The 23202-nt window shown below is 37.7% G+C and overlaps 1 protein-coding gene and 1 long non-coding RNA gene across 3 annotated transcripts; both read right to left on the reverse strand.

Moving 5' to 3' along the window:
* Positions 1-3309: 3309 nt before the first annotated feature.
* LOC113724104 (uncharacterized) lies at positions 3310-7659 on the reverse strand. 2 transcript variants are annotated; one of them, XM_027247047.2, is made up of 4 exons: positions 7295-7659; positions 5993-6496; positions 3572-3672; positions 3310-3454 (listed from the first exon to the last, which is right to left on the reverse strand). In XM_027247047.2, exons 1-3 carry the CDS (start codon positions 7544-7546, stop codon positions 3616-3618), a joined length of 813 nt encoding a protein of 270 aa, XP_027102848.1. In that variant the 5' UTR covers positions 7547-7659; the 3' UTR covers positions 3310-3454; positions 3572-3615. The 2 variants fall into 2 exon arrangements, with proteins under 2 accessions (XP_027102848.1, XP_027102851.1); XM_027247050.2 differs by lacking the exons at positions 3310-3454; positions 3572-3672 and adding an exon at positions 5230-5863 and having other exon boundaries at positions 7295-7658.
* A 12325-nt stretch (positions 7660-19984) lies between these two features.
* On the reverse strand, positions 19985-22602 carry LOC140016765 (uncharacterized). The gene is made up of 2 exons (XR_011822976.1): positions 20939-22602; positions 19985-20839 (listed from the first exon to the last, which is right to left on the reverse strand). It is a non-coding gene; the product is annotated as an uncharacterized lncRNA (long non-coding RNA).
* Positions 22603-23202: the final 600 nt, after the last annotated feature.

A 23202-nucleotide genomic window follows, 5' to 3' on the forward strand; every position in this document is an offset into this window, starting at 1 on the left:
AAACGATGTCGTTAAGTCAGAAAGCCGAAAACGACAAAAAAGAATAAAATAAAAACAAAAGGCCCAACTTAGCCTTATTCTAGATACATCTTCACGCGTGTGCTGCATTTTCTGGTCTCTCACTAGCGCCAAAACAGCTGCATTTGAGTTGAGTTCAACAGTTGACAACTCGAATTTTAACTAAAATATCGCTGAGTTTTTAGAAACCGAATCGTGCTAGCTCGATTTTAGTTTAACTTTTCTTTTTTGCCGTAACTGCACGTTTAACATAACCTAACCTACTCTTACTTCTACCAGGGGAACCTACTCTATAAGATGGCTTAATTGAGTCAGAAAACCTGACGAGAACTGAACAATCATTAAACTAAACGGATGCACCACACACTCAATGGATTTTGAACTCTTAACCTCCCACCCCACAATAAATGCGATGACCAATTCCTCTTGAGGGAGTTTTAGTTTAACTTGAGTTCATAAAAATTCGAGATCGAGCTAGATCGATTTTAGTTTTACTTGAGTTTGAACTTAAGTTAATTGAGTTTGATGAAATCTAATCAAGTTTAATGGAGTCTATTCAATCTAATCAAATTCACCTAATAAAATGATATTTCGATATTTCGCTTGTATTATAAACACATTTTTTAATTTACTTTTTTCTATTTTCAACCATTTTTTTTATCTCACGTACATCATATCACAAAAAATGTTACAGTAATTATTTCAAATAATACTCTATCTTACATATAATTTTAAACAAAGAATATAATCGATATTTTACAATAATAAACATAAAAAATAAAAATAATATATATGTGTGTGTATGTGGGTGCATGTGTGTGTGTGTCGGTTAGATTTGTCAAGCTTACAAGTTTAGAAATATAATACTCAAGCACGATTTTTAAGTATTTTGAAGTTGTTTAAACTTGACTCGAGTTTAGTCAATGTCTAACTCAAGCCGGATAGTTGAGTTAGTTACTCGCGAATTTGAGTCTAATAGCTTGATCAACTCGCAGTCCTAGTTTACTGAACGACTACTTGACCCGTGAAAGGGAAAAGTGACCCGACCGGTAGTATTGATTGAACACAAATTTGAACTGTATCCATCCGTAGTTATAAATCAATATGGGTGGGTAAGGGTCAAGTATGCGCTCCATGCATCACTTGACCGATGTCAGGATATGAAATTGTTGAATTGAGATTAATTGGGTATATTTCAATTAAAGGTCAAAACGATGTCGTTTGGGTTAGTAGTTAGTTAAAGTAGTTACTTAGCAATTGCAGGTTGTTAAGTTTGTTATAAGTAGAGGACCCACGCATGAGAGATACAGACTTTGTTTTTGGTAATCAGATGTATTTCAATTCCTCTTTCTAAATTCTATTTCTTCCCCATTCTCTCTGATTCTCTCCCTCTCTGCAATCTTCAGCTCATTTCCCAACTTAATCCCCAATCGTAACTCAGATATAAACAATTGCACTTAAGTTCCTGACAAATTGGTATCAGAGCAAGAGATCCTTGGAAATTACCATTAGCAATGGCAGAAGGCACTAGATTCCGGTCATTGGAGGAGCAAGTTAAGAAACAAGAAATCAAGCTGCAGGAATTGGTAGAATCTCTCCATACATCACAGTCGGAGCAGCAGCAAATTAAAAAGGAATTGAAACAGGAACTGGAGGAGAGTAGCAAACGGATGGAAGGCCTATTATTAGGTATGGAGCAGAATTTTCTCAAAATTTTGGAGCAAAAGCTGAACAATCTTCTGCTAAGGACTCCTATGAAGGAGAAGACTACTGAAGGGGATGGAAGATTGCCAGTAGATCAGACGCCACTGTTACCAACTCCACCAGCTCACTGCAGGATACAACCTGAAGGCGAAGCTCAGAAACTCTTCAAGAAGGACTGGAGTAAGTTTCAGATTCCAAATCCTCCTAAAATTGATTTACAGCTATTTTCTGGAGAACATCCTAGGGTTTGGCTGAGGAAATGTAATAAATACTTTTTGAATTATCAAGTTCCACACGAGCATAAAATTGAAATCATTGAAATGTATCTGGATGGCAAGGCTGACAAATGGTTCCAAGGTGTAAAAATTGAAAAGCCTAGATTAGGATGGGAGGAATTTGAAGATATGTTATGTAGGAGGTTTAATGATAGATCGTGTAAGGATATAGTGGAAGAATTCAATAAACTGCAACAAGTAGGCAGTATCGAGGACTATCAGGAGAGATTTGAGGAGCTGAAGCCTTTGATGATGATCAAAAATAGAAACCTGGATGAAAACTATTTTATTTCCAGTTTCATAAGTGGACTTAAGGAAGAAATTAAGCCTGTGGTCAGGATGCTGAAACCTGCCACACTATCTGAAGCCTTCGAGCTATCTCAATGGCAAGAGCAAGTCATAAGAATCCAGAATAAAAGCTCCAAGGAAAACACCAGGCCAATGGGAGAAAACAAATTTGGCATAACCAGAAGTGCTAACACTTCTGTTGGAACAAATTCTTACAAGGTCCCTGCCACTAGCAATTTTAAGCACACTAAGTTTAGGAGTTCACCAGGGGATACTAAGGAACCAGCAAAGTTGTCTGCTCAGGAGTTGCAGTATAGGAGGAGTAATGGATTGTGTTTCAGGTGCGGAGAGAAGTATGGAATGGGACATCAGTGTAGAGTGGGTCACTCAAATTGTATGACACTGGAAGAGGAGGAGGATTCTGCATTTGAGGATGCCCTTGGAGAACAAGATGAACAGACTGGGAATCTTGGACAGGCCATGGAAGTGTCACTGCATGCTTTATCTGAGGCTCTTAAGAGAAAAACTATTACACTCTCTGGAATCTTAGATGGGGAGGAAGTACTGATATTGGTGGACACTGGGAGCTCAGACAGCTACATTAGCAGTGAGCTTGTAATTGGGATGGACATAGGCTATCAGTGGGTGGATCAACCATTCTCTGTCATAATGGGGAATGGATCATGTGTCACCAGCAATGCAATATGCAATGGGGTGCAGTGGAGGATTAATCAACACAACTTCAGGTATAACCTCAAGGTAATGGAACTGGGAGGTTGGGACATAATCCTAGGAGTGGACTGGATGACACACTTCAGTCCCATCACATTCGACTTCCAACAACTCAGGATATCCCTGCACCATGAAGGAGATGAAATCCATCTACATGGCCAAGCCGATAACTGTGACATGGATTTGATCAGGGGCAAGGACTTAAGAACATTTATAGAATACAAGAAACAGATGTGTATGGCTATGTGTGGCCAACAGGAAAAAGACAGACAAGGGAAGTCAGAAACCACACCTCAAGAGGTAGAGGCCCTGCTACAGGACTATAAGGATGTCTTTCAGACTCCTAGCTCATTACCCCCAAGTAGGAGCGTAGACCATGAGATTCCTCTCAAACAGGAGGCTCAGCCATTCAAACTTAAGCCTTACAGATATCCTCACTGTCACAAGGAGGAGATAGAGAGACAGGTTACTGAAATGCTGCAGAAAGGTATTGTGAAACACAGTAACAGCCCCTTTGCCTCCCCTGTACTACTAGTCAAGAAGAAGGAAGGCACCTGGAGGTTTTGTGTGGACTACAGGAAGCTGAATGAGATCACTATTAAAGACAGATTTCCAATACCCAATGTAGATGAACTGTTGGATGAGTTATCAGGAGCTGTGTTCAAAACCAAGTTAGCAATGGAGGCTTTCAGTAAACAGCAGCAACTAACATTGCAGACAACTATTACAAAAAAGATTCTAAGCTAGAAGAATTACATGTAAACACTGAAAGTTTCAGATGAATTTTCCAGTGACACTCAATCTCTCGTCAAGCTGATTAAAAGCAGTATTATTGCCTTGAAAATTTCGTTTTATTTCATGGTTCCAAGTGTTCAAAGAGTAGCGTAAGCAAAGAAATTTGATCTCTGGATGAGAGGTTCATTGCATATGGAGATTTAACACTAAGTTTGGGTTGGGACATTGGGCCAAATGTAACAAAGTATTACGGGGTACATTCGTGGTAAATTTCATTTTCTGGAAGCTGGAACAGATGATAGTTACCTAAACAAAGAAACTTACTCCCAGATTTATTATGGAGGAAGAGACAATATTTGGCTTTTCTTTTGGGTTGGGGGGGGAGGGGGGGGAATACACCTATTAAAAACTTTTGGCCTTCATAATGTAAATACCCCTTATTTTCAGAGAAAAGAATTTCTTATGGGTGGCATTGCAAGTGGAAGGACATTTCTGATAAGTTGGAAGTATGTCAGGCCAATTATAGAGAAGATTAATCATTCTTGTTCTGAGAGTTGTAACTGATGCTTGGTTACAAAAAGTTACCGAACAAAATGCTACATGGAGAAGCCCAACGGCCTAAAAGTTTAAGTTTTAAGATGAAAACTGCTATGAAATGCTCCTTTACAAATGAATCGGAGATTGACAGGAATCAAGAATTTCCAAACTTGTCTATCTAAGATAAATCACTACTATACAAAAAGCCTTTTCTTGGAAATCAAGTATGCCAAAGCACATGAATTCCAAACCTATTCTTTAAAACTTTTAATAGTTTGGGTGCTATTGTTCATGTTGCAGAAATTGAGGCAAGAATGACCTCTTGCAAAAAAATAAACAAGAGGAACTTACAAGACAAAATGAATCGTGTTCAGCAGCTAATCTAGGACCTAAGGAACTTCAATCTCAAATTGCTAGCTCTCCAAGCTTCGTACTTTTAATTTCATCCAGTTGAGTATTCTCAGCATGAAAAATATCTCAGTCCATATGCATTTTTTGTAGTAGCTTTGTATTTCTCAATTACAATCATGAAGAACAATGCTATTGTGTATCTTTCCACATGGATGCAAACATTCAACACCACAAACCATCAGATGGTAACTGTAAAACTTGACAAGTTCAATGCCAACTTTCTAGGTCTGATCTTTCTTTTCCACATTTTTTATCCCTCAAGCTTGTCACCTCAAAATTTAAGTGTCCACCATCACTCAACAATCACAACCACAACAGCCTATTTTCACCTTCTTGGTGCTGTATTTCAGCTTCCATTGCAGTTTATAAAGTTGTCCTGATTGGAGAGAAGGAAATAGAGCTTTTGGGGGTGTACCAAGACAGTATGAATATGAAAATTTTACTGCCTTCACCCAAAACTGAAGGCCATAGTTCGACTAAAGAGAATATGAATAAAAAAACTGAATAACATAATAGCCCAAAGAGAGTGTGAACAGAATACAGGAATTCCAATAGAGTTAGTGAAAAACATGTAGATGAACCCTTTAATCATTTCTGTTATACACAAAGGATACATCAAATGAAGAAATATCAAAGAAAACAACAATTCTTTTTGGGGAGGCCAAAACAAGAAATCAGAATTCGAAACACCAGGGAGTTTATAATTCTCCATACTTTCTTGGAGTAGGCAATCTTGTGAATTCATGGACGTATAACAAATATACTTCCAAAACAGCCTACTTTTCTTGCAAAAATGATTGCAACCCATAATAGTGGTTCAGTTCTTATAGGCTTGGTTTACATTGTTTTACAACCTGGCCAACTATCATAGTACTTCTAGGTGGATAACTAATCCAGTCAAACTAGGATACCAGGTCCTGATTTAATATGTAAGGGGATCCAATACTGTATCTTCATTACAGTTGCTCCAGCATCATTTCTTTCTCGTCGAGTCTCAGCCTGACGGCCTACTCAAGGGTTCCCCACCAATAATCAACTAAATTTGGAAAACCAAAACTTCACTAAATTTCTAAGCATTAGCACATTTATTCACCAAAAATTATTTAGCCCCTCAGACTAGAGGGTACATTTGCTTATCTGGGTTGAGGTCTCAGTTTTACCATCTGCATCAAAGTTTTGAAAGAGTTCATAAGTGGCTAAATCTGCCACCAACCAATCAGTTATAGATCCTGCTGAAAGTAAGAAAAAAGAAATCAGCAGGAATGCTGGAAGCAATAAGAGTGTTGGCTTACCATAGGATCAAATAATGTCCCAACAGTTGGTACAACAGATACACCCAAGTTCTTCATGATTTCTACAAATTGCTTGTATATGCCCTGATAACTTGCATCAATTTTCTTTTCCTGCTCTGTCTCTAGTTTCATATGTTGCTTGGCTCGTTCAAAGTTATCTACCATAGGCAAGAGACTCTCAATCACTTCTCCCTGGGCATTACTCCTTATTGTTAGCTTCTCATTCTCTGTTCTCTTCCTGAAGTTGTCAAAATCTGCTTGCAAACGAACATACTTGTCCTTCTGAGCACCAATTTCATCTGACAAAACAGAAACCTTTTCTAACAACTCATTCCTCTCCTTTTCTACCATGTGTATTATCTCTTCAAAATCGGATATACTTTTCTCATCTCCATTTAAAATGGCCTCCTTATAAGCTGAGATAGTAGACTCCAATCTTGAAGGAAGTTCTTGGTCCGCTTCCTCTTCTGTTTTACTGAGAGGAGTCTCATCTTCATCATCAGTCTATCATGTATCACATTGATATTATTAAGCATGCAATGGCAGCTATAAAAGTACTCAAAATTTCTACCATTATACAGAAAATTTATATGGTTGATGAAAAATTACCATTACTTGTTACCTTTGTAAATGAACTGAACATTGCATGAGATAAGAACCAATAATAGGTTCAAAACAGAGACACTGACAGAGGAAGCGATCTCTAAACTTTGAAGTATGAGACACACACTGTAAAGTATACAGACATGGTACACTAACTCTCTCTCTCTCTCTCTCTCTCTGTTTTGATTCATTGGTGGTGGTGTAAGGGGAACTCAACTTAACCTCGTCCCGTTTTAATAGTTTTTGAAAAAAGAGACAAACAAAACTTCATTTTTCAGCAGCAGCCTTGAAGCCAGCAAGAAACACTATGAATGAAATACTTACTTACAATTCCTGTCAATAAGTTGATTTAGTAATTTCTCTGAAAGCAGACACCTTAAAGCAAAATTGATGAAAGAAAAGATGTATCTGTTCACTGTATTTTGACCAAATTCCAGCAGATTTGCACAATTTTTTAGAATAAAAAATCAACTAAAATAACAACATCTTTGTTCATGTTTACATATCTATACTTGAAATTCAGCTTGTAATTCCCCAAAATCAAGCCTGCTTACCAATAACCAATATCAAAATTTAATAAATGAATCTAAGATACATAAAGAATCAAAATTGGCTTCGACTAAACACACCAAGCCAAGAAAGAACATCAGCCACAACTTCCATCACGAGTTAAAAGCAACTAAACAAAAAAAAAATTACTTCGGAAGCGGAGTCTTCGGATTGTGACTGAGAAGCTTTAAGAAATCGGCATCTCCTGCTGCTGTTGTTATTGATTACCGGAATGTTTGCATTTTTGGGCAAACAAAAACAAAAGCCTCTGGAGGAAATGGGTTTCAAGGGAAAATGGGTTTGGAAATAATTTGAAGAAGATGAAGGAAGGGATGGGCGATGAGGAGAAGCATATGAACAAAGATAAGCTGTTGAAGCTGAAGCTGTTGGTGCCGCCGCCATAGAAGTTTCTAGTATTATCACTGAAGATTGAAAGGGAGGAGTCTGGTAATTTCACACCAAGCGGAGGAAGAAGAAGGTGGAGTTGGTGTAGGGGTTTTGGGATAAGAGAAAACGATGTCGTTAAGTCAGAAAGCCGAAAACGACAAAAAAGAATAAAATAAAAACAAAAGGCCCAACTTAGCCTTATTCTAGATACATCTTCACGCGTGTGCTGCATTTTCTGGTCTCTCACTAGCGCCAAAACAGCTGCATTTGAGTTGAGTTCAACAGTTGACAACTCGAATTTTAACTAAAATATCGCTGAGTTTTTAGAAACCGAATCGTGCTAGCTCGATTTTAGTTTAACTTTTCTTTTTTGCCGTAACTGCACGTTTAACATAACCTAACCTACTCTTACTTCTACCAGGGGAACCTACTCTATAAGATGGCTTAATTGAGTCAGAAAACCTGACGAGAACTGAACAATCATTAAACTAAACGGATGCACCACACACTCAATGGATTTTGAACTCTTAACCTCCCACCCCACAATAAATGCGATGACCAATTCCTCTTGAGGGAGTTTTAGTTTAACTTGAGTTCATAAAAATTCGAGATCGAGCTAGATCGATTTTAGTTTTACTTGAGTTTGAACTTAAGTTAATTGAGTTTGATGAAATCTAATCAAGTTTAATGGAGTCTATTCAATCTAATCAAATTCACCTAATAAAATGATATTTCGATATTTCGCTTGTATTATAAACACATTTTTTAATTTACTTTTTTCTATTTTCAACCATTTTTTTTATCTCACGTACATCATATCACAAAAAATGTTACAGTAATTATTTCAAATAATACTCTATCTTACATATAATTTTAAACAAAGAATATAATCGATATTTTACAATAATAAACATAAAAAATAAAAATAATATATATGTGTGTGTATGTGGGTGCATGTGTGTGTGTGTCGGTTAGATTTGTCAAGCTTACAAGTTTAGAAATATAATACTCAAGCACGATTTTTAAGTATTTTGAAGTTGTTTAAACTTGACTCGAGTTTAGTCAATGTCTAACTCAAGCCGGATAGTTGAGTTAGTTACTCGCGAATTTGAGTCTAATAGCTTGATCAACTCGCAGTCCTAGTTTACTGAACGACTACTTGACCCGTGAAAGGGAAAAGTGACCCGACCGGTAGTATTGATTGAACACAAATTTGAACTGTATCCATCCGTAGTTATAAATCAATATGGGTGGGTAAGGGTCAAGTATGCGCTCCATGCATCACTTGACCGATGTCAGGATATGAAATTGTTGAATTGAGATTAATTGGGTATATTTCAATTAAAGGTCAAAACGATGTCGTTTGGGTTAGTAGTTAGTTAAAGTAGTTACTTAGCAATTGCAGGTTGTTAAGTTTGTTATAAGTAGAGGACCCACGCATGAGAGATACAGACTTTGTTTTTGGTAATCAGATGTATTTCAATTCCTCTTTCTAAATTCTATTTCTTCCCCATTCTCTCTGATTCTCTCCCTCTCTGCAATCTTCAGCTCATTTCCCAACTTAATCCCCAATCGTAACTCAGATATAAACAATTGCACTTAAGTTCCTGACAAATTGGTATCAGAGCAAGAGATCCTTGGAAATTACCATTAGCAATGGCAGAAGGCACTAGATTCCGGTCATTGGAGGAGCAAGTTAAGAAACAAGAAATCAAGCTGCAGGAATTGGTAGAATCTCTCCATACATCACAGTCGGAGCAGCAGCAAATTAAAAAGGAATTGAAACAGGAACTGGAGGAGAGTAGCAAACGGATGGAAGGCCTATTATTAGGTATGGAGCAGAATTTTCTCAAAATTTTGGAGCAAAAGCTGAACAATCTTCTGCTAAGGACTCCTATGAAGGAGAAGACTACTGAAGGGGATGGAAGATTGCCAGTAGATCAGACGCCACTGTTACCAACTCCACCAGCTCACTGCAGGATACAACCTGAAGGCGAAGCTCAGAAACTCTTCAAGAAGGACTGGAGTAAGTTTCAGATTCCAAATCCTCCTAAAATTGATTTACAGCTATTTTCTGGAGAACATCCTAGGGTTTGGCTGAGGAAATGTAATAAATACTTTTTGAATTATCAAGTTCCACACGAGCATAAAATTGAAATCATTGAAATGTATCTGGATGGCAAGGCTGACAAATGGTTCCAAGGTGTAAAAATTGAAAAGCCTAGATTAGGATGGGAGGAATTTGAAGATATGTTATGTAGGAGGTTTAATGATAGATCGTGTAAGGATATAGTGGAAGAATTCAATAAACTGCAACAAGTAGGCAGTATCGAGGACTATCAGGAGAGATTTGAGGAGCTGAAGCCTTTGATGATGATCAAAAATAGAAACCTGGATGAAAACTATTTTATTTCCAGTTTCATAAGTGGACTTAAGGAAGAAATTAAGCCTGTGGTCAGGATGCTGAAACCTGCCACACTATCTGAAGCCTTCGAGCTATCTCAATGGCAAGAGCAAGTCATAAGAATCCAGAATAAAAGCTCCAAGGAAAACACCAGGCCAATGGGAGAAAACAAATTTGGCATAACCAGAAGTGCTAACACTTCTGTTGGAACAAATTCTTACAAGGTCCCTGCCACTAGCAATTTTAAGCACACTAAGTTTAGGAGTTCACCAGGGGATACTAAGGAACCAGCAAAGTTGTCTGCTCAGGAGTTGCAGTATAGGAGGAGTAATGGATTGTGTTTCAGGTGCGGAGAGAAGTATGGAATGGGACATCAGTGTAGAGTGGGTCACTCAAATTGTATGACACTGGAAGAGGAGGAGGATTCTGCATTTGAGGATGCCCTTGGAGAACAAGATGAACAGACTGGGAATCTTGGACAGGCCATGGAAGTGTCACTGCATGCTTTATCTGAGGCTCTTAAGAGAAAAACTATTACACTCTCTGGAATCTTAGATGGGGAGGAAGTACTGATATTGGTGGACACTGGGAGCTCAGACAGCTACATTAGCAGTGAGCTTGTAATTGGGATGGACATAGGCTATCAGTGGGTGGATCAACCATTCTCTGTCATAATGGGGAATGGATCATGTGTCACCAGCAATGCAATATGCAATGGGGTGCAGTGGAGGATTAATCAACACAACTTCAGGTATAACCTCAAGGTAATGGAACTGGGAGGTTGGGACATAATCCTAGGAGTGGACTGGATGACACACTTCAGTCCCATCACATTCGACTTCCAACAACTCAGGATATCCCTGCACCATGAAGGAGATGAAATCCATCTACATGGCCAAGCCGATAACTGTGACATGGATTTGATCAGGGGCAAGGACTTAAGAACATTTATAGAATACAAGAAACAGATGTGTATGGCTATGTGTGGCCAACAGGAAAAAGACAGACAAGGGAAGTCAGAAACCACACCTCAAGAGGTAGAGGCCCTGCTACAGGACTATAAGGATGTCTTTCAGACTCCTAGCTCATTACCCCCAAGTAGGAGCGTAGACCATGAGATTCCTCTCAAACAGGAGGCTCAGCCATTCAAACTTAAGCCTTACAGATATCCTCACTGTCACAAGGAGGAGATAGAGAGACAGGTTACTGAAATGCTGCAGAAAGGTATTGTGAAACACAGTAACAGCCCCTTTGCCTCCCCTGTACTACTAGTCAAGAAGAAGGAAGGCACCTGGAGGTTTTGTGTGGACTACAGGAAGCTGAATGAGATCACTATTAAAGACAAATTTCCAATACCCAATGTAGATGAACTGTTGGATGAGTTATCAGGAGCTGTGTTCAAAACCAAGTTAGATTTGACTGCAGGCTATCACCAAATCAGAGTGAAACCACAGGACACCTTTAAAACAGCCTTCCAAACTCACTGTGGTCATTTTGAATTCTTGGTAATGCCTTTTGGGCTCACAAATGCCCCTGCAACCTTTCAGTCACTCATGAATCAGGTATTTCAACCTTACCTGAGGAAATTTATTTTAGTCTTCTTTGATGATATTTTGATATATAGCCACACACTGGAAGATCATGTTCAACATCTAAGGATTGTACTGGACCTGCTGAGAAAGCATCAACTCTATGTGAAGAAATCCAAGTGTGCGTTTGCTCAGAAACAAGTGGACTACCTGGGGCACACTATCATTGATCAGGGGGTTAGTATGGATGACTCCAAGGTCCATAGCATTTGACAATGGCCAATACCAAGATCTGTCAAGGAACTGAGAGGATTTTTGGGACTTACTGGCTATTATAGGAGGTTCATTAAACAATATGGACCTGTATGCAAGCCACTGACTGAGTTACTTAGAAAGGACAATTTTAAGTGGAACACACAGGCACAGGCTGCATTTGATCTCTTGAAGCAACTCATGTGTTCAGCTCCTGTTCTTAAATTACCAGATTTTAAGCAGGCTTTTGTGATAGAGACAGATGCCAGTGGAGGGGGCATTGGAGCAGTTCTGATGCAGGAAGGACATCCCATAGCCTTCCTGAGCAAGGCACTATCCACAAGGAACCTGGGCCTATCAGTCTATGAGAAAGAATTGCTTGCTCTGGTGATGGCAGTTACCAAATGGAGACACTACTTGGTTGGAAATCACTTCATCATCCGCATGGATCATCAGTCATTGAAGTACCTACTGGATCAGAAGCTGAACACTGCCCTTCAACACAAATGGATGACCAAGCTAATGGGATTGGACTATGAGATACAATACAAGAAGGGTGCTGAGAATCAAGTAGCAGATGCACTATCCAGGCGACCTAATGATGTTCACCACCTTCCACTTAGTTCCTGTCTAGCCATCACTACTGTTAGACCTGGGTGGATTGAGGAACTGCAGAGGAGCTATGAGGGTGACACTCAGTGCCAAGATATCATAGCTCAGTTACTGTTGGATTCCACCTCACATTCTGACTACACTTGGGTTGATGGAGTACTTAGACATCAAGGTAAGATTTTTGTTGGTAGTGCCAATGAGACCAGGAACAAGGTCATTAGGGTCCTACATGCCTCAGCATTAGGGGGCCACTCTGGTCAGAGGAATTGTTGGCATAAGGTAAAGAGCCTGTTTTACTGGCCAGGAATGAAGGAAGAAGTAGTGTCATTCATAAGGAACTGTGACGTCTGCCAGAGAAATAAGTCTGAGCATGTTCCCTACCCTGGACTACTGCAATTACCATTCCTAAACAAGCTTGGTCTCACATATCCATGGATTTTATTGAAAAACTGCCAAAATCTCAGGGTTTTGATACCATATTGGTAGTCATTGACAGATTCACCAAGTTTGGCCACTTCATTCTGCTCACTCATCCATTCACAGCCAAAACAGTAGCTCAAGCCTTCCTAGACAACATCTACAAGATGCATGGTCTGCCAGAATCCATTATTACTGACAGGGATAGGATTTTCACTAGTGGGTTCTGGAGAGAGCTGTTCAAGGTGATGGGAACTGAACTGCATTATACTTCATCCTACCATCCCCAGTCTGATGGACAAAGCGAGCGACTCAACCAGTGCGTGGAAAATTATCTCAGATGCATGACTGGGGAAATGCCTTCCCAGTGGAGTAAGTGGGTGGCAATGGCTGAGTGGTGGTACAACTCTACTTACCATTCCAGTCTTGAAATGACTCCCTTTGAGGCCCTGTTTGGATACAAACCAGTACCCCTGTCCCTTGGTCCTTACTTAGAGTCGGTAGTGCCAGTAGCTTCTGACATGATCCAGGAAAGGACCAGAATTGCCAACTGCATCAAGGATAACTTAGTCAAAGCTCAACAGAGAATGAAGTATTTTGCTGATCAACACAGAACTGAAAGGAAATTTGCTGTGGGAGACTGGGTGTTTCTGAAGTTGCAGCCATACAGACAACAAACTATTGCGGTCAGGAAATGTCTCAAGTTATCTGCTAAATTTTTTGGTCCCTTTCAAGTGGAAGAGAAGATTGGGTCTGTGGCCTATAAACTTAAACTACCTGCAGGCACTAAACTGCACCCTGTGTTTCATGTGTCATTACTCAAAAAGAAGTTGGGGCCATTGCAGAACAGCTCCACCAAACTTCCAGAGTTTGACACTCAGGATCAATGCCCTTTACAACCAGAAGTCATCCTGAAGAGGAGGGCCATTATGCGGGGAGACCAACCTGTTATACAATTGTTGATCAAATGGGATCAACTGGACTATGAGGAAGCATCATGGGAGGACAAGTCCTTCATTGAGCACCAGTTTCCCACGTTCCAGACTTGAGGACAAGTCTGATCTTAAGAGGCGGGAATTGTCAGGATATGAAATTGTTGAATTGAGATTAATTGGGTATATTTCAATTAAAGGTCAAAACGATGTCGTTTGGGTTAGTAGTTAGCTAAAGTAGTTACTTAGCAATTGCAGGTTGTTAAGTTTGTTATAAGTAGGGGGCCCACGCATGAGAGATACAGACTTTGTTTTTGGTAATCAGATGTATTTCAATTCCTCTTTCTAAATTCTGTTTCTTCCCCATTCTCTCTGATTCTCTCCCTCTCTGCAATCTTCAGCTCATTTCCCAACTTAATCCCCAATCGTAACTCAGATATAAACAATTGCACTTAAGTTCCTGACAACCGAACCGACCTGCACCCACACCCGCATCTTGCCTGATTAGCCAGTTTTTGACCCTCACTTGCCCCATATATCAGCGAGTATTCGATTATCGAATATCCACCAAGATAGAGTTGGGTCAATGGGTACTCGTCCTACCATGCTCTCCATTTGATTTTTTATAATGCTAATTTAATTTTGTATTTTACATATTGATTTAAGATTTAACAAAGATTTTTTTCAAAAAAAGTATTTTGTCAAGAAACAAACATGTAAAGAGAATACAGGAAAAAGGGGAAAAAATTAAAAGAGTTCAAAATCAATGAAAATTTGAAATAAATAATACCTCTTTTAATATATATTCCACAACAATTAAACTCTTTCCTAAAATACATAAGATCATAATTTCTACAAATGAATCTTGTATATAATCTATACTCTCCCATATTTGTGGTGCAATTTGTTCAATGAAACTAATTAACTAGCTCTAAAAAGATTATTTTGTAGTATGTGTGTGTGTGTGTGCGCGCATGCACGGGTCGGGTCAAGTACTCGTGGGTTCTTAATCTTGTGACCTTAAACGTACTGTATATCCGACTCTCTTTTGACTTAGTTAAATAATGAAGATCAGATAACCTATATTCGAATTATATTGTATAGGATACGGTGGATTTTCATGTCAACGAGTAATTTTGTCTACTACTATTATTTTGCGTAACAAAGTACCCGCGCATACTGGAACCTACACTTGATTATTAAAATATAAATAAAGAAAATAAGTATTCTACTATCATGGAGCTGGAAATTGCCGAGTAGGAGTACGGTACAAGTACTTGATTGACAAAAAAAATTTGGTAGATAGTAAAAATTAATGATTAATTCCAAGTCAAGCAAAAGTGACCCATGGCTAAGCAAAACGAGCTCATTGAGTATTTTGCCGTGTGAATCTTTCAACTTGAGTTAATTATGATAAAATCCTTTTCTAATCACTGAATATCATTCGGTATCAAAAACTCTTGAAAAAAAAATCAACATAAGCTTCATGGTTTCAGGCCACCACATCCAAAGCCAGCTTCACAAAAAAAATTAATTTTATTAGACTCAAAAGGAAAAAAGGAATCTAATTGGCCTTTCTTTGACGGTTTCACCTTACAACTTCAAATCTCTCCTGTCCTTAATGCTGCGTTTTTCTGCGTTTTGTTGCTTAATGTTGGATTTTATCTCACAAATCGTTTATTTTATTGAATTTAGATTTTATCCCACCAACTGTTATTTTGTTGAATTTGAGTTTTATTCCACCAACTGTTTATTTTCTTGATATTGGATTTTATCCTACTAGCCATTATTTTGTTGGATTTGGATTTTATCCCACAAACCGTTATTTCATTGGATTTGAATTTCATTCCACCAACTGTTATTTTTGTTGGGATTGGGTTTTATTTCATCCCACCAATTTATTAAGGTTTCACTAGTTGTTCAGATTTGGATTGTATCCAACCGATCGATTTAGTTTCAAAATAACGCTTCAAGTTTTCACTAGTTGTTTGGGATTCAGTCAAATCCTGCCAATGAATTTAAGCACACGTGTTATTTTTACTAATTTCAATTTTGTTTAAGAACTCATTTTGTTTGTTTTGATTCGATTGCAGTTGAAGCAGACAGGTAAATAATTTGGTGTCTATGTTTTTGTCTTGAATTTCTGTGAAACTCAGACAAAAAGGGGCAATTTGTAGAGACCAAAATTTTTATAAATCATTTCATTATTTTATTTTTATTTTTATTTATCTCTATTCTTATTTTTATTTTTATTTTTCTAAGAAAAATAATTTCATCTCATTTGATTTTTATTTCATTGTTTTTGCAGAAAAATCAGAAAGAAAAGGAAAGGAAAAAAAAAAAAAAAAGAAGAAGGAACAATCAGATCAGTTGTAAAAAAAAAAAAAAAAAATTCCCATCACCACATTCACCAATTGTACCAAAAGCAAGGAACCAGTACAAGAGACAGCTGGATTTTTGAACAAATTTCGTGCAATTTTTTTCTTGCTTTTCTTTGTCCCCAAGCCTTGCTAGTACAAGACCACATCACCTCTACAAGATTCATCAAGAAAATTCCAGAAACAAGAGGATCAATGGTTCCAAAACCTCCAGCAAAACCAGCTTTCATAACAACCCTTGAGATAAGGGTTTGGAGGGATTTTACCTCACTTAAATAGCAACAAAACGCAGCATTAAGGATAGGAGAGGACAAAATGGTGGAGGAAAAAAAGAAGAGAGAAAGGGAGAGAGCGGGGAGAGAGAAAAAGAAGAAAAAAGAAGCAGAAAAAATTTCTTGAAAATGTTGAGTCAAGGTTGAACATTCTGCCTTCTTCTGGATCAAAATTCGATCTCAATTTTAGTCATTTAGATGTTTTATTCATTTCTGCACTATCTACAGTAGTAGAGGGACAAAATTTGTTCACAAAACTTTTAGAGAAAACGCCTTTAAGATTGTCGAATTCGGGCTTGAAGTCACGACATTGTTAGCTCTTGAAGTCAGTTCCAAAGAGCTTTCAGCTTCACCTTCCCGCTCTTGGATTCATCTTTCTTCGATGTTTACTGCATTTACTCATCAAAAGTAGTTCCTTTTAATCATTTCCTCTTCATATAAGCCTCAATCCTCACCCAATCCATCAAAATTTTTCCTGCACTTATGCTTGCTATTTCTTCTTTTGATGTTTTTTTCCTTTTGTGAACCATTAGCTCAAGTTTCTATTATAATCTTGAGTAAAATATGATATTTGGTTAATAAGATTGGGTGTTGATGATGAGGTTGCATAATCCTATGTGTTTTGAATCCGAATTTTTTTTGGAAATCATTTGAGAATGGTTGCGGTGTTTGAAGGACTGCAAAGATTGCACAAAGCTTCGAACATCTTTGAAATGGAAATTTAGAAAAATTACAATCTCACCCCCCCATTTTTGCATAATGACACTAAGGCCCAAAATATTGTGAAAAATGAACCAAATCTTCCCTTTTCGAGCCTTGACCCTTTGTTGCATATTTTATGTATGTTTTGAGTAAATTAATTCTGTGTTTTGGGATGTAATTAAGGGCTAAATAATTTTGTTGAATTTATTTTTTTAGGGAGACATGTTCTTTCCTTTCTTTGGATTTAGGAAAATAGTTTAAGAATTGGGTTAAGGTCATTTTGCTGTTGGGTTTTGTTTTTGTGACATGGGTTTTGTACCTAAAGCCTAACCTTTTTTGATTGGATTTACTTAGCCAAATAAACGGGCTAGACCATTCTTTTTCTTTGGATTTTTCATTGGGCCAAAGGAGTTTAGGCCCAGAAAATAAATAAAATGGCCCGTTGGCCTTTTTTGGTAAGAAATTTAATACAAAAATTGCAATCTAGTCCCTAATCTTTTGAGAAATTTCACTATGACCCTAAAATTTTTGAATTTCTTTCAATTAGTTTATTAATTTAATTATAATTTGATCCCTAAAATTTATCTTTTGTTCAATTTTGATCCCTAATTTTTTAAAAATTATAATGTTGACCTCAAAATTTTTAAAATTTTTAAATTTTTACAATTGAGGCCCTATCAGTTTTGATTTATTAAGTATAATTGGTTTATTTTCTTTAATTGTTATTCATGTCTCATTTAAATGCATTTAATTAGTAAAATTTAGAAAGTTTATGATTATTTGTGGCTATGTTTGGATTAGTTGTTTTTGGAGATGTTTTTTAAAAAATTTACTGTACATGTTTTTTAAAAACAACAAATATTGTTTGGATTACTGTCGTTGACAAACAGATTATTTTTGAATAATAAACGTGTTTGGATCCACTGTTTTTGAAAAATAACAATTAAATTTTGTAATCAATCTGGCTTTGCATAGCCTTCCTCCTGGCCTAATTTGTCTATGGTACAATTAAAGATAAGCATTACATAGGTCCATAAGACTACGTGTCATTTAGTTTGGTCGTGGAAACATTAATTATTAAAAAGGCAACAACAATCCCTTACAGTAATTAGAAAGACCCACGAGGGAGAGATCACCATGTTCTATTGATATTGGTGATAGTACATGTGATTGGCTATTGCTCTCCGATCTTTATTCTAGTTAGCAATTCCTCAACTGACATATCGACTGGTTGTGGCCCAAAGATTTGGTTGCCCTGGTTTAAATCATTCGCTAGTGCTCCAACAGCTTCTTCTTCAACAAAATATGTGTCGTTGGGAACATGATCCCGCATGAAATTGTGCCAAGGCACAACAAGCAAGGATAATGTTGTTTTGCATTGCTATCAAATATTTCTGCATGGGCCCCTGTAGCATCGAAAAATGCTTTTTCAACACACCAAATGTGTGTTCTATAATATTTCTTAACAATGCATGGCATCTATTGAAAAGTGCTTTTACTGCCTACTCTTGTGGGGTTTCCCATGCACCCCTAAAGGGAGTCATAAATCTTGGCATATTTGTGTATGTCGCATCCACCTTAAAATATTTGTCTGCATATTAATGGTGAGATCAACGAGATTCATTATTGAGAAATGCATTTAGTTGGAAGAAAACTCAATAGCCTGTGATTTATGAATTAAATTTCACGCACCTGCTGGTGGCATTGGAAAGGCACAATTAGGATCAAGTAAAACATTACGTAAGATCCTAAAATCATGGGCACTACCCTCCCACCCTACCCTAACATAAATGAATCTCATATTATGATCACATGCGGCTAGAATATTTTGTGATATGCCGCCATGCTTGTTTTGGTAACGATCCCTGTCTTTAGCTCTGCACCAAACTGATACGTGTGTTCCATCAGTAGCTCAAACGCAATCCTAATGACATGGGCCAGTGTTACATATTTAATAGGTTTTCATAATGGCTAATTGAAAATTTAGTCCCTAACGTTAAACCATGGCCAGAACAGAGTACTGTTCTGTATTCTTGGATGAGTTGTGTGATAATCTATTGGCCTGACACAATCACATCCCAATCGAATGAGAGATCGAAGGCAACATCGTAGATGACGATCCACTGTCTCTAACGAATGTTGAAATCTCTCGGCTTGAACCCTATGTCGCTCATTATGACTCAAGCACATAAGAGTAATGGTGACAGACTCATGAATTCCAATCTGTTGTGTGGGGTGCGGCTCCCAATAGCCACGCTCCAGCAACATGTCACATAATTGTAGGAAAAGGGGAGCTTCCATGCAAAGATTGTTGAATATTCTATCTCGATGGCCGTTTATTAGCTCTACAACCCATTGTTTACCTGACAGTGAACCATCTCGGATTCGTTGACTCTGGAAAGGGTTTAGGTACGGGTCGAGTAGCGCCAGCCCTAGAAGCACAAGGTCAAAAGGAGCTCATCCTTGTTAGATTCATCAGCTTCGTCGCCTTTGGAAAGGGTTTAGGTACGGGTCGAATAGCGCCAACCCTAGAAGCACAAACATGGCAAAGGTCAAAAGGAGCTCATCCTTATTAGATTCGTCAGAAGTGTCCCCACTATGTGCATAATGTTCATTTTTCATCAAGTCTTATCGGTGCAGCTTCGTTAAAGGTGAATCTGCAGGGTGTAGGCCAATAATATAGATCAAAATCAAGGCCACTAGAAAAATAAACCTAAAGACTTAAAAAGTGCTAAATACCTGGAACCCAAACTCTTAAAATTTGGGAGGTTCTTACGAGGCAAGGCATTGCCTTCCTAACACAATTGAACAATTTCACATTAAAAAAAATGGTATCGTAACAATCAAATGGAAAAAGACTAGGAATTAAAGTATTGACAAAGTATGCACAACTAGAAGAGCAACATATGACTATATGAGTTGGCCACCTATATTATCAATCAACTGACACAACTATTTGCTAACTTGTCTGAATTTATAAAATACTCAAAAAAGTCATGGTATCCCAAAAGCACATGACTTAAAAGAAACAAATGATAGTCGCAGAAAAAAAAAACATTCAAAGTTCTGGTAGCAAATGCTACAACTAAGGTTCTCAAACATAAGCAAACAAAGGCAATGACAGCCAGTTTTAAAGAAGTGCTCCAATGCACAAACGACTATAATGGGGGTGGGGAGGGCTCCTGAGTGCAATATTTAGGTGAGAGGCAGCCACGACGCTTCATAAAGGTGATGCAGTCGGCGTCCGATCCAGCTAAATTCCAAATAGCCAACTCCTGAGGGTCCTTCAATATTTCTGTAGCTGCTATTTTGGCTTTGTAATTCACGTCCTCTAATGCCCGAAGTTGAGCCATAGCAACATCATACTCCGATTTCTTTGATCCAGGGCAAGAACGATGCTTGGTCGGAGAGCTTACTGACACACTCATGCTGCTAGTTTTCTTTCGGCTAACAAGCGATTCAATAGTGTCAAGAGCCTTCAAGTATCTATTAGTCACTGAACCGGACGCAATGGCCATAGGACTACCGCTTGATGTGTCACTAGACTTCCGCTTTCCTTTACCCTTCTTCCCTTTCTCTTTATTTGCCCCTACTACTTGTACATTGGCATCCTAGTCCTCATGCTCCGACTTTCCTTTTTCTCGTGCACATCATGCAGCAGTTTTCATGTCTAACTCATCGACTGAATTACGGGAGTCATTTTTGAAGTTAGAGCTGAAGTCTCTCATTGCGCCTTGATTGACAAACACTTTCTCCAGTAAATGATAGACTAAGCAGTCATTTGGAAATTTTATGAATTTTGGGGTTGACCTTGTACAAAAAAGGAAAAAAAAAAGAAGTTAACAAATTAGTCAAAATAAGAAAAAATAAACATACGCAGCTAGATCTGTAATTCATGAATAGTTGTACCTGCTCCATCCCGGCCCACTTGTTATCGTCCATAAGGAATGTATGGTTCTAGCTATCCCAACCCAATCCCGTTCCCCTTCTCTTAAAGAAAATGTACAGTTTGGTTAACTCTCGCATTACATAGTATTTGCCTCTTATACTATCGAAAGGGAAGGAGGTGCCGTATTGGCCATTCAACCGCCATTGTATTTCGGGAACCACATAGCTAGAAATGTTATTGTCCCTAATTTCATTAGCCCTATACATGTTGACAAGGTGCTGGGCAAAGGCAATTTCGTGATCCTTAGAGAAATGCACACGCTCTGAATATCCGCGCCTTTGTTTTCTCATCTCAATTAACCCATAGACAAATCTAGAAACAATAAACAAAATGCATTGGCAGGCAGTGTATTCGATTAATAGCGTATATTCTTAATAATGTCCAAACAGGAGGAGGAGCAAGAAAACCTTGTAGTAGTTAGAAATGCATTGGATCAAATCGTTCCCCCCCATGTAGAAATGGATGCACGGGTAGTCTGGCTGCTTGCCTGTTTCAATACTAGCAAGATAATTACAAAAAATTATATTGTGTCTTACCTAAATATTCAACAAATCCCAACAAAGCAAATATACCTTTATAAGCATGTTGGGTTACAAGGGGCATGTAGCTTTAAATGGTGGCAACCATACAATCAAATGACAACTTGTTTTTGAGCACACCAGGAAGGATGAATTTAGACAGAGTACAAAGTGTATCACAAGTGGCAGTCGAATTACATGCATTAAATAACCATTAGCCAGCCACATGGAGTTAAAAAATACAGTAGTAGAATATTATGACTACAAGAGTAATTATTTGTATGCAATAAGCAACAATAGCTTCATTGTCATGAGGTGAAAGCAGGCTAAGAAGCAGGAAACAAACATTTATTGCTCTCCTATAATATAGAAATGTATTTAGACCCTAAAAGTAGCCATTTCTATACCAATGCCGGCCATTTCTTCCCCAAAAAAGGAAAAAGATAAAATCCCCTGGAACAGTTTATCAACCAGTAAAGAAGGGGGAAGCTTACCACAACAGCAAATTCGATGGCCGTGGAAGCAAGCTAAGAAGCAGCAAATAAACATTTATGCAATGAAAGCAAGCTAAGAAGCAGCAAACAAACATTTATTGCTCTCCTATAGTACAGAAATGCATTTAGACCTAAAAGTAGCCATATCCATACCAATGCTAGCAGTTTCTTCCCCAAAAAAGAAAAAAAAATGAAATCTCATGAAACGGTTTAGCATCCGGTAAAAAAAGAGGAAGCTTACCATAAAAACAAATTTGCTGGCCATGGAGCGTGCTCTCTGTCGAAGCACCCGGTAATCTGGTGGTCATTTCTCGAACCGAAATTTGCAAAATTGGGAGTAGGTCGGCTGAGCGAATCTGCAGATGGGTGTGAATTACTGTAGCCTCCAACCTTTGCAACGATTGAGCACAACCGTACAAAGATGTGCAAAATTACCGCTGAAATTTGTGTCTCACTGATGGAGAGCTTTCTTCAGATCTGTAACAGTAGAAAGAGAGAAAAACAGGGTATGGAGGGCAACGTCGTTATTCTCAATTGGGAGTGGGTTGTGTTTTAGGGTTGAGTTTTCAGGTTTCAAATACAAGACAATTGGTTCAACAGTTGCAAAAACGACGTAGGTTTGCCTACCTTGTACTATGCACTAATCTGATACTGATTAATAGTAAGTGTGTTGTTTAAAGACAAAAACAATTTTTTGAAATAATTGCAAATCCAAACGTAGCCTTTATTCCTTTATAGTAGTGAAGTGAGTTTGTCATATGTTTACACTTTCTTTTTTAATTATTAATTAAATTGGTGTCTTGACTATTTTGTTAATTTTGAAGTATAACTATAGCAATTCTATCTCATCTAACCACTATTTCAAGGGACGTATTTTTTATTATTATTTTAAATCCTTTTATGTGTTCCTATGTATTTTTTTTATGTGTGATTGCATATTTTGAGTGTTTTTCTTGTATTTACTCATTTTATTCATTTCAAAATTTTATTTATTATATTTAATTTTTATGATTATTTGGAGGATATTTAAACACCAAATTATAATAGATTGATGCCCAAAAAATATATTTAATTAGGCTATGTAATAGATAGATTTTATTTTTGTCCGAACGTAATTAATTAGATAAATATAATAGTTAGATTATTATTTCTTTAAAGTCCACCCTTAAATTGTAATTAAAGCCCCACATGTAATAGTTAGATATTTATGTG

The sequence above is a fragment of the Coffea arabica genome, chromosome 1c, assembly GCF_036785885.1.
Source record: "Coffea arabica cultivar ET-39 chromosome 1c, Coffea Arabica ET-39 HiFi, whole genome shotgun sequence".
In the NCBI taxonomy this organism is placed as follows: Eukaryota; Viridiplantae; Streptophyta; class Magnoliopsida; order Gentianales; family Rubiaceae; genus Coffea; species Coffea arabica.

Excerpts from the sequence above, each read along its gene's own strand:
- LOC113724104 (XM_027247047.2), bottom strand. The coding sequence starts at position 7,546 with ATGGCGGCGGCACCAACAGCTTCAGCTTCAACAGCTTATCTTTGTTCA. Across the intron at positions 6,497-7,294 it reads CCGAAGACTCCGCTTCCGAA|ACTGATGATGAAGATGAGAC; the intron begins GTAATTTTTTTT and ends GATACATGATAG. Across the intron at positions 3,673-5,992 it reads GGACATTATTTGATCCTATG|CTCCTGATAACTCATCCAAC; the intron begins GTAAGCCAACAC and ends TTTTGAACACAG.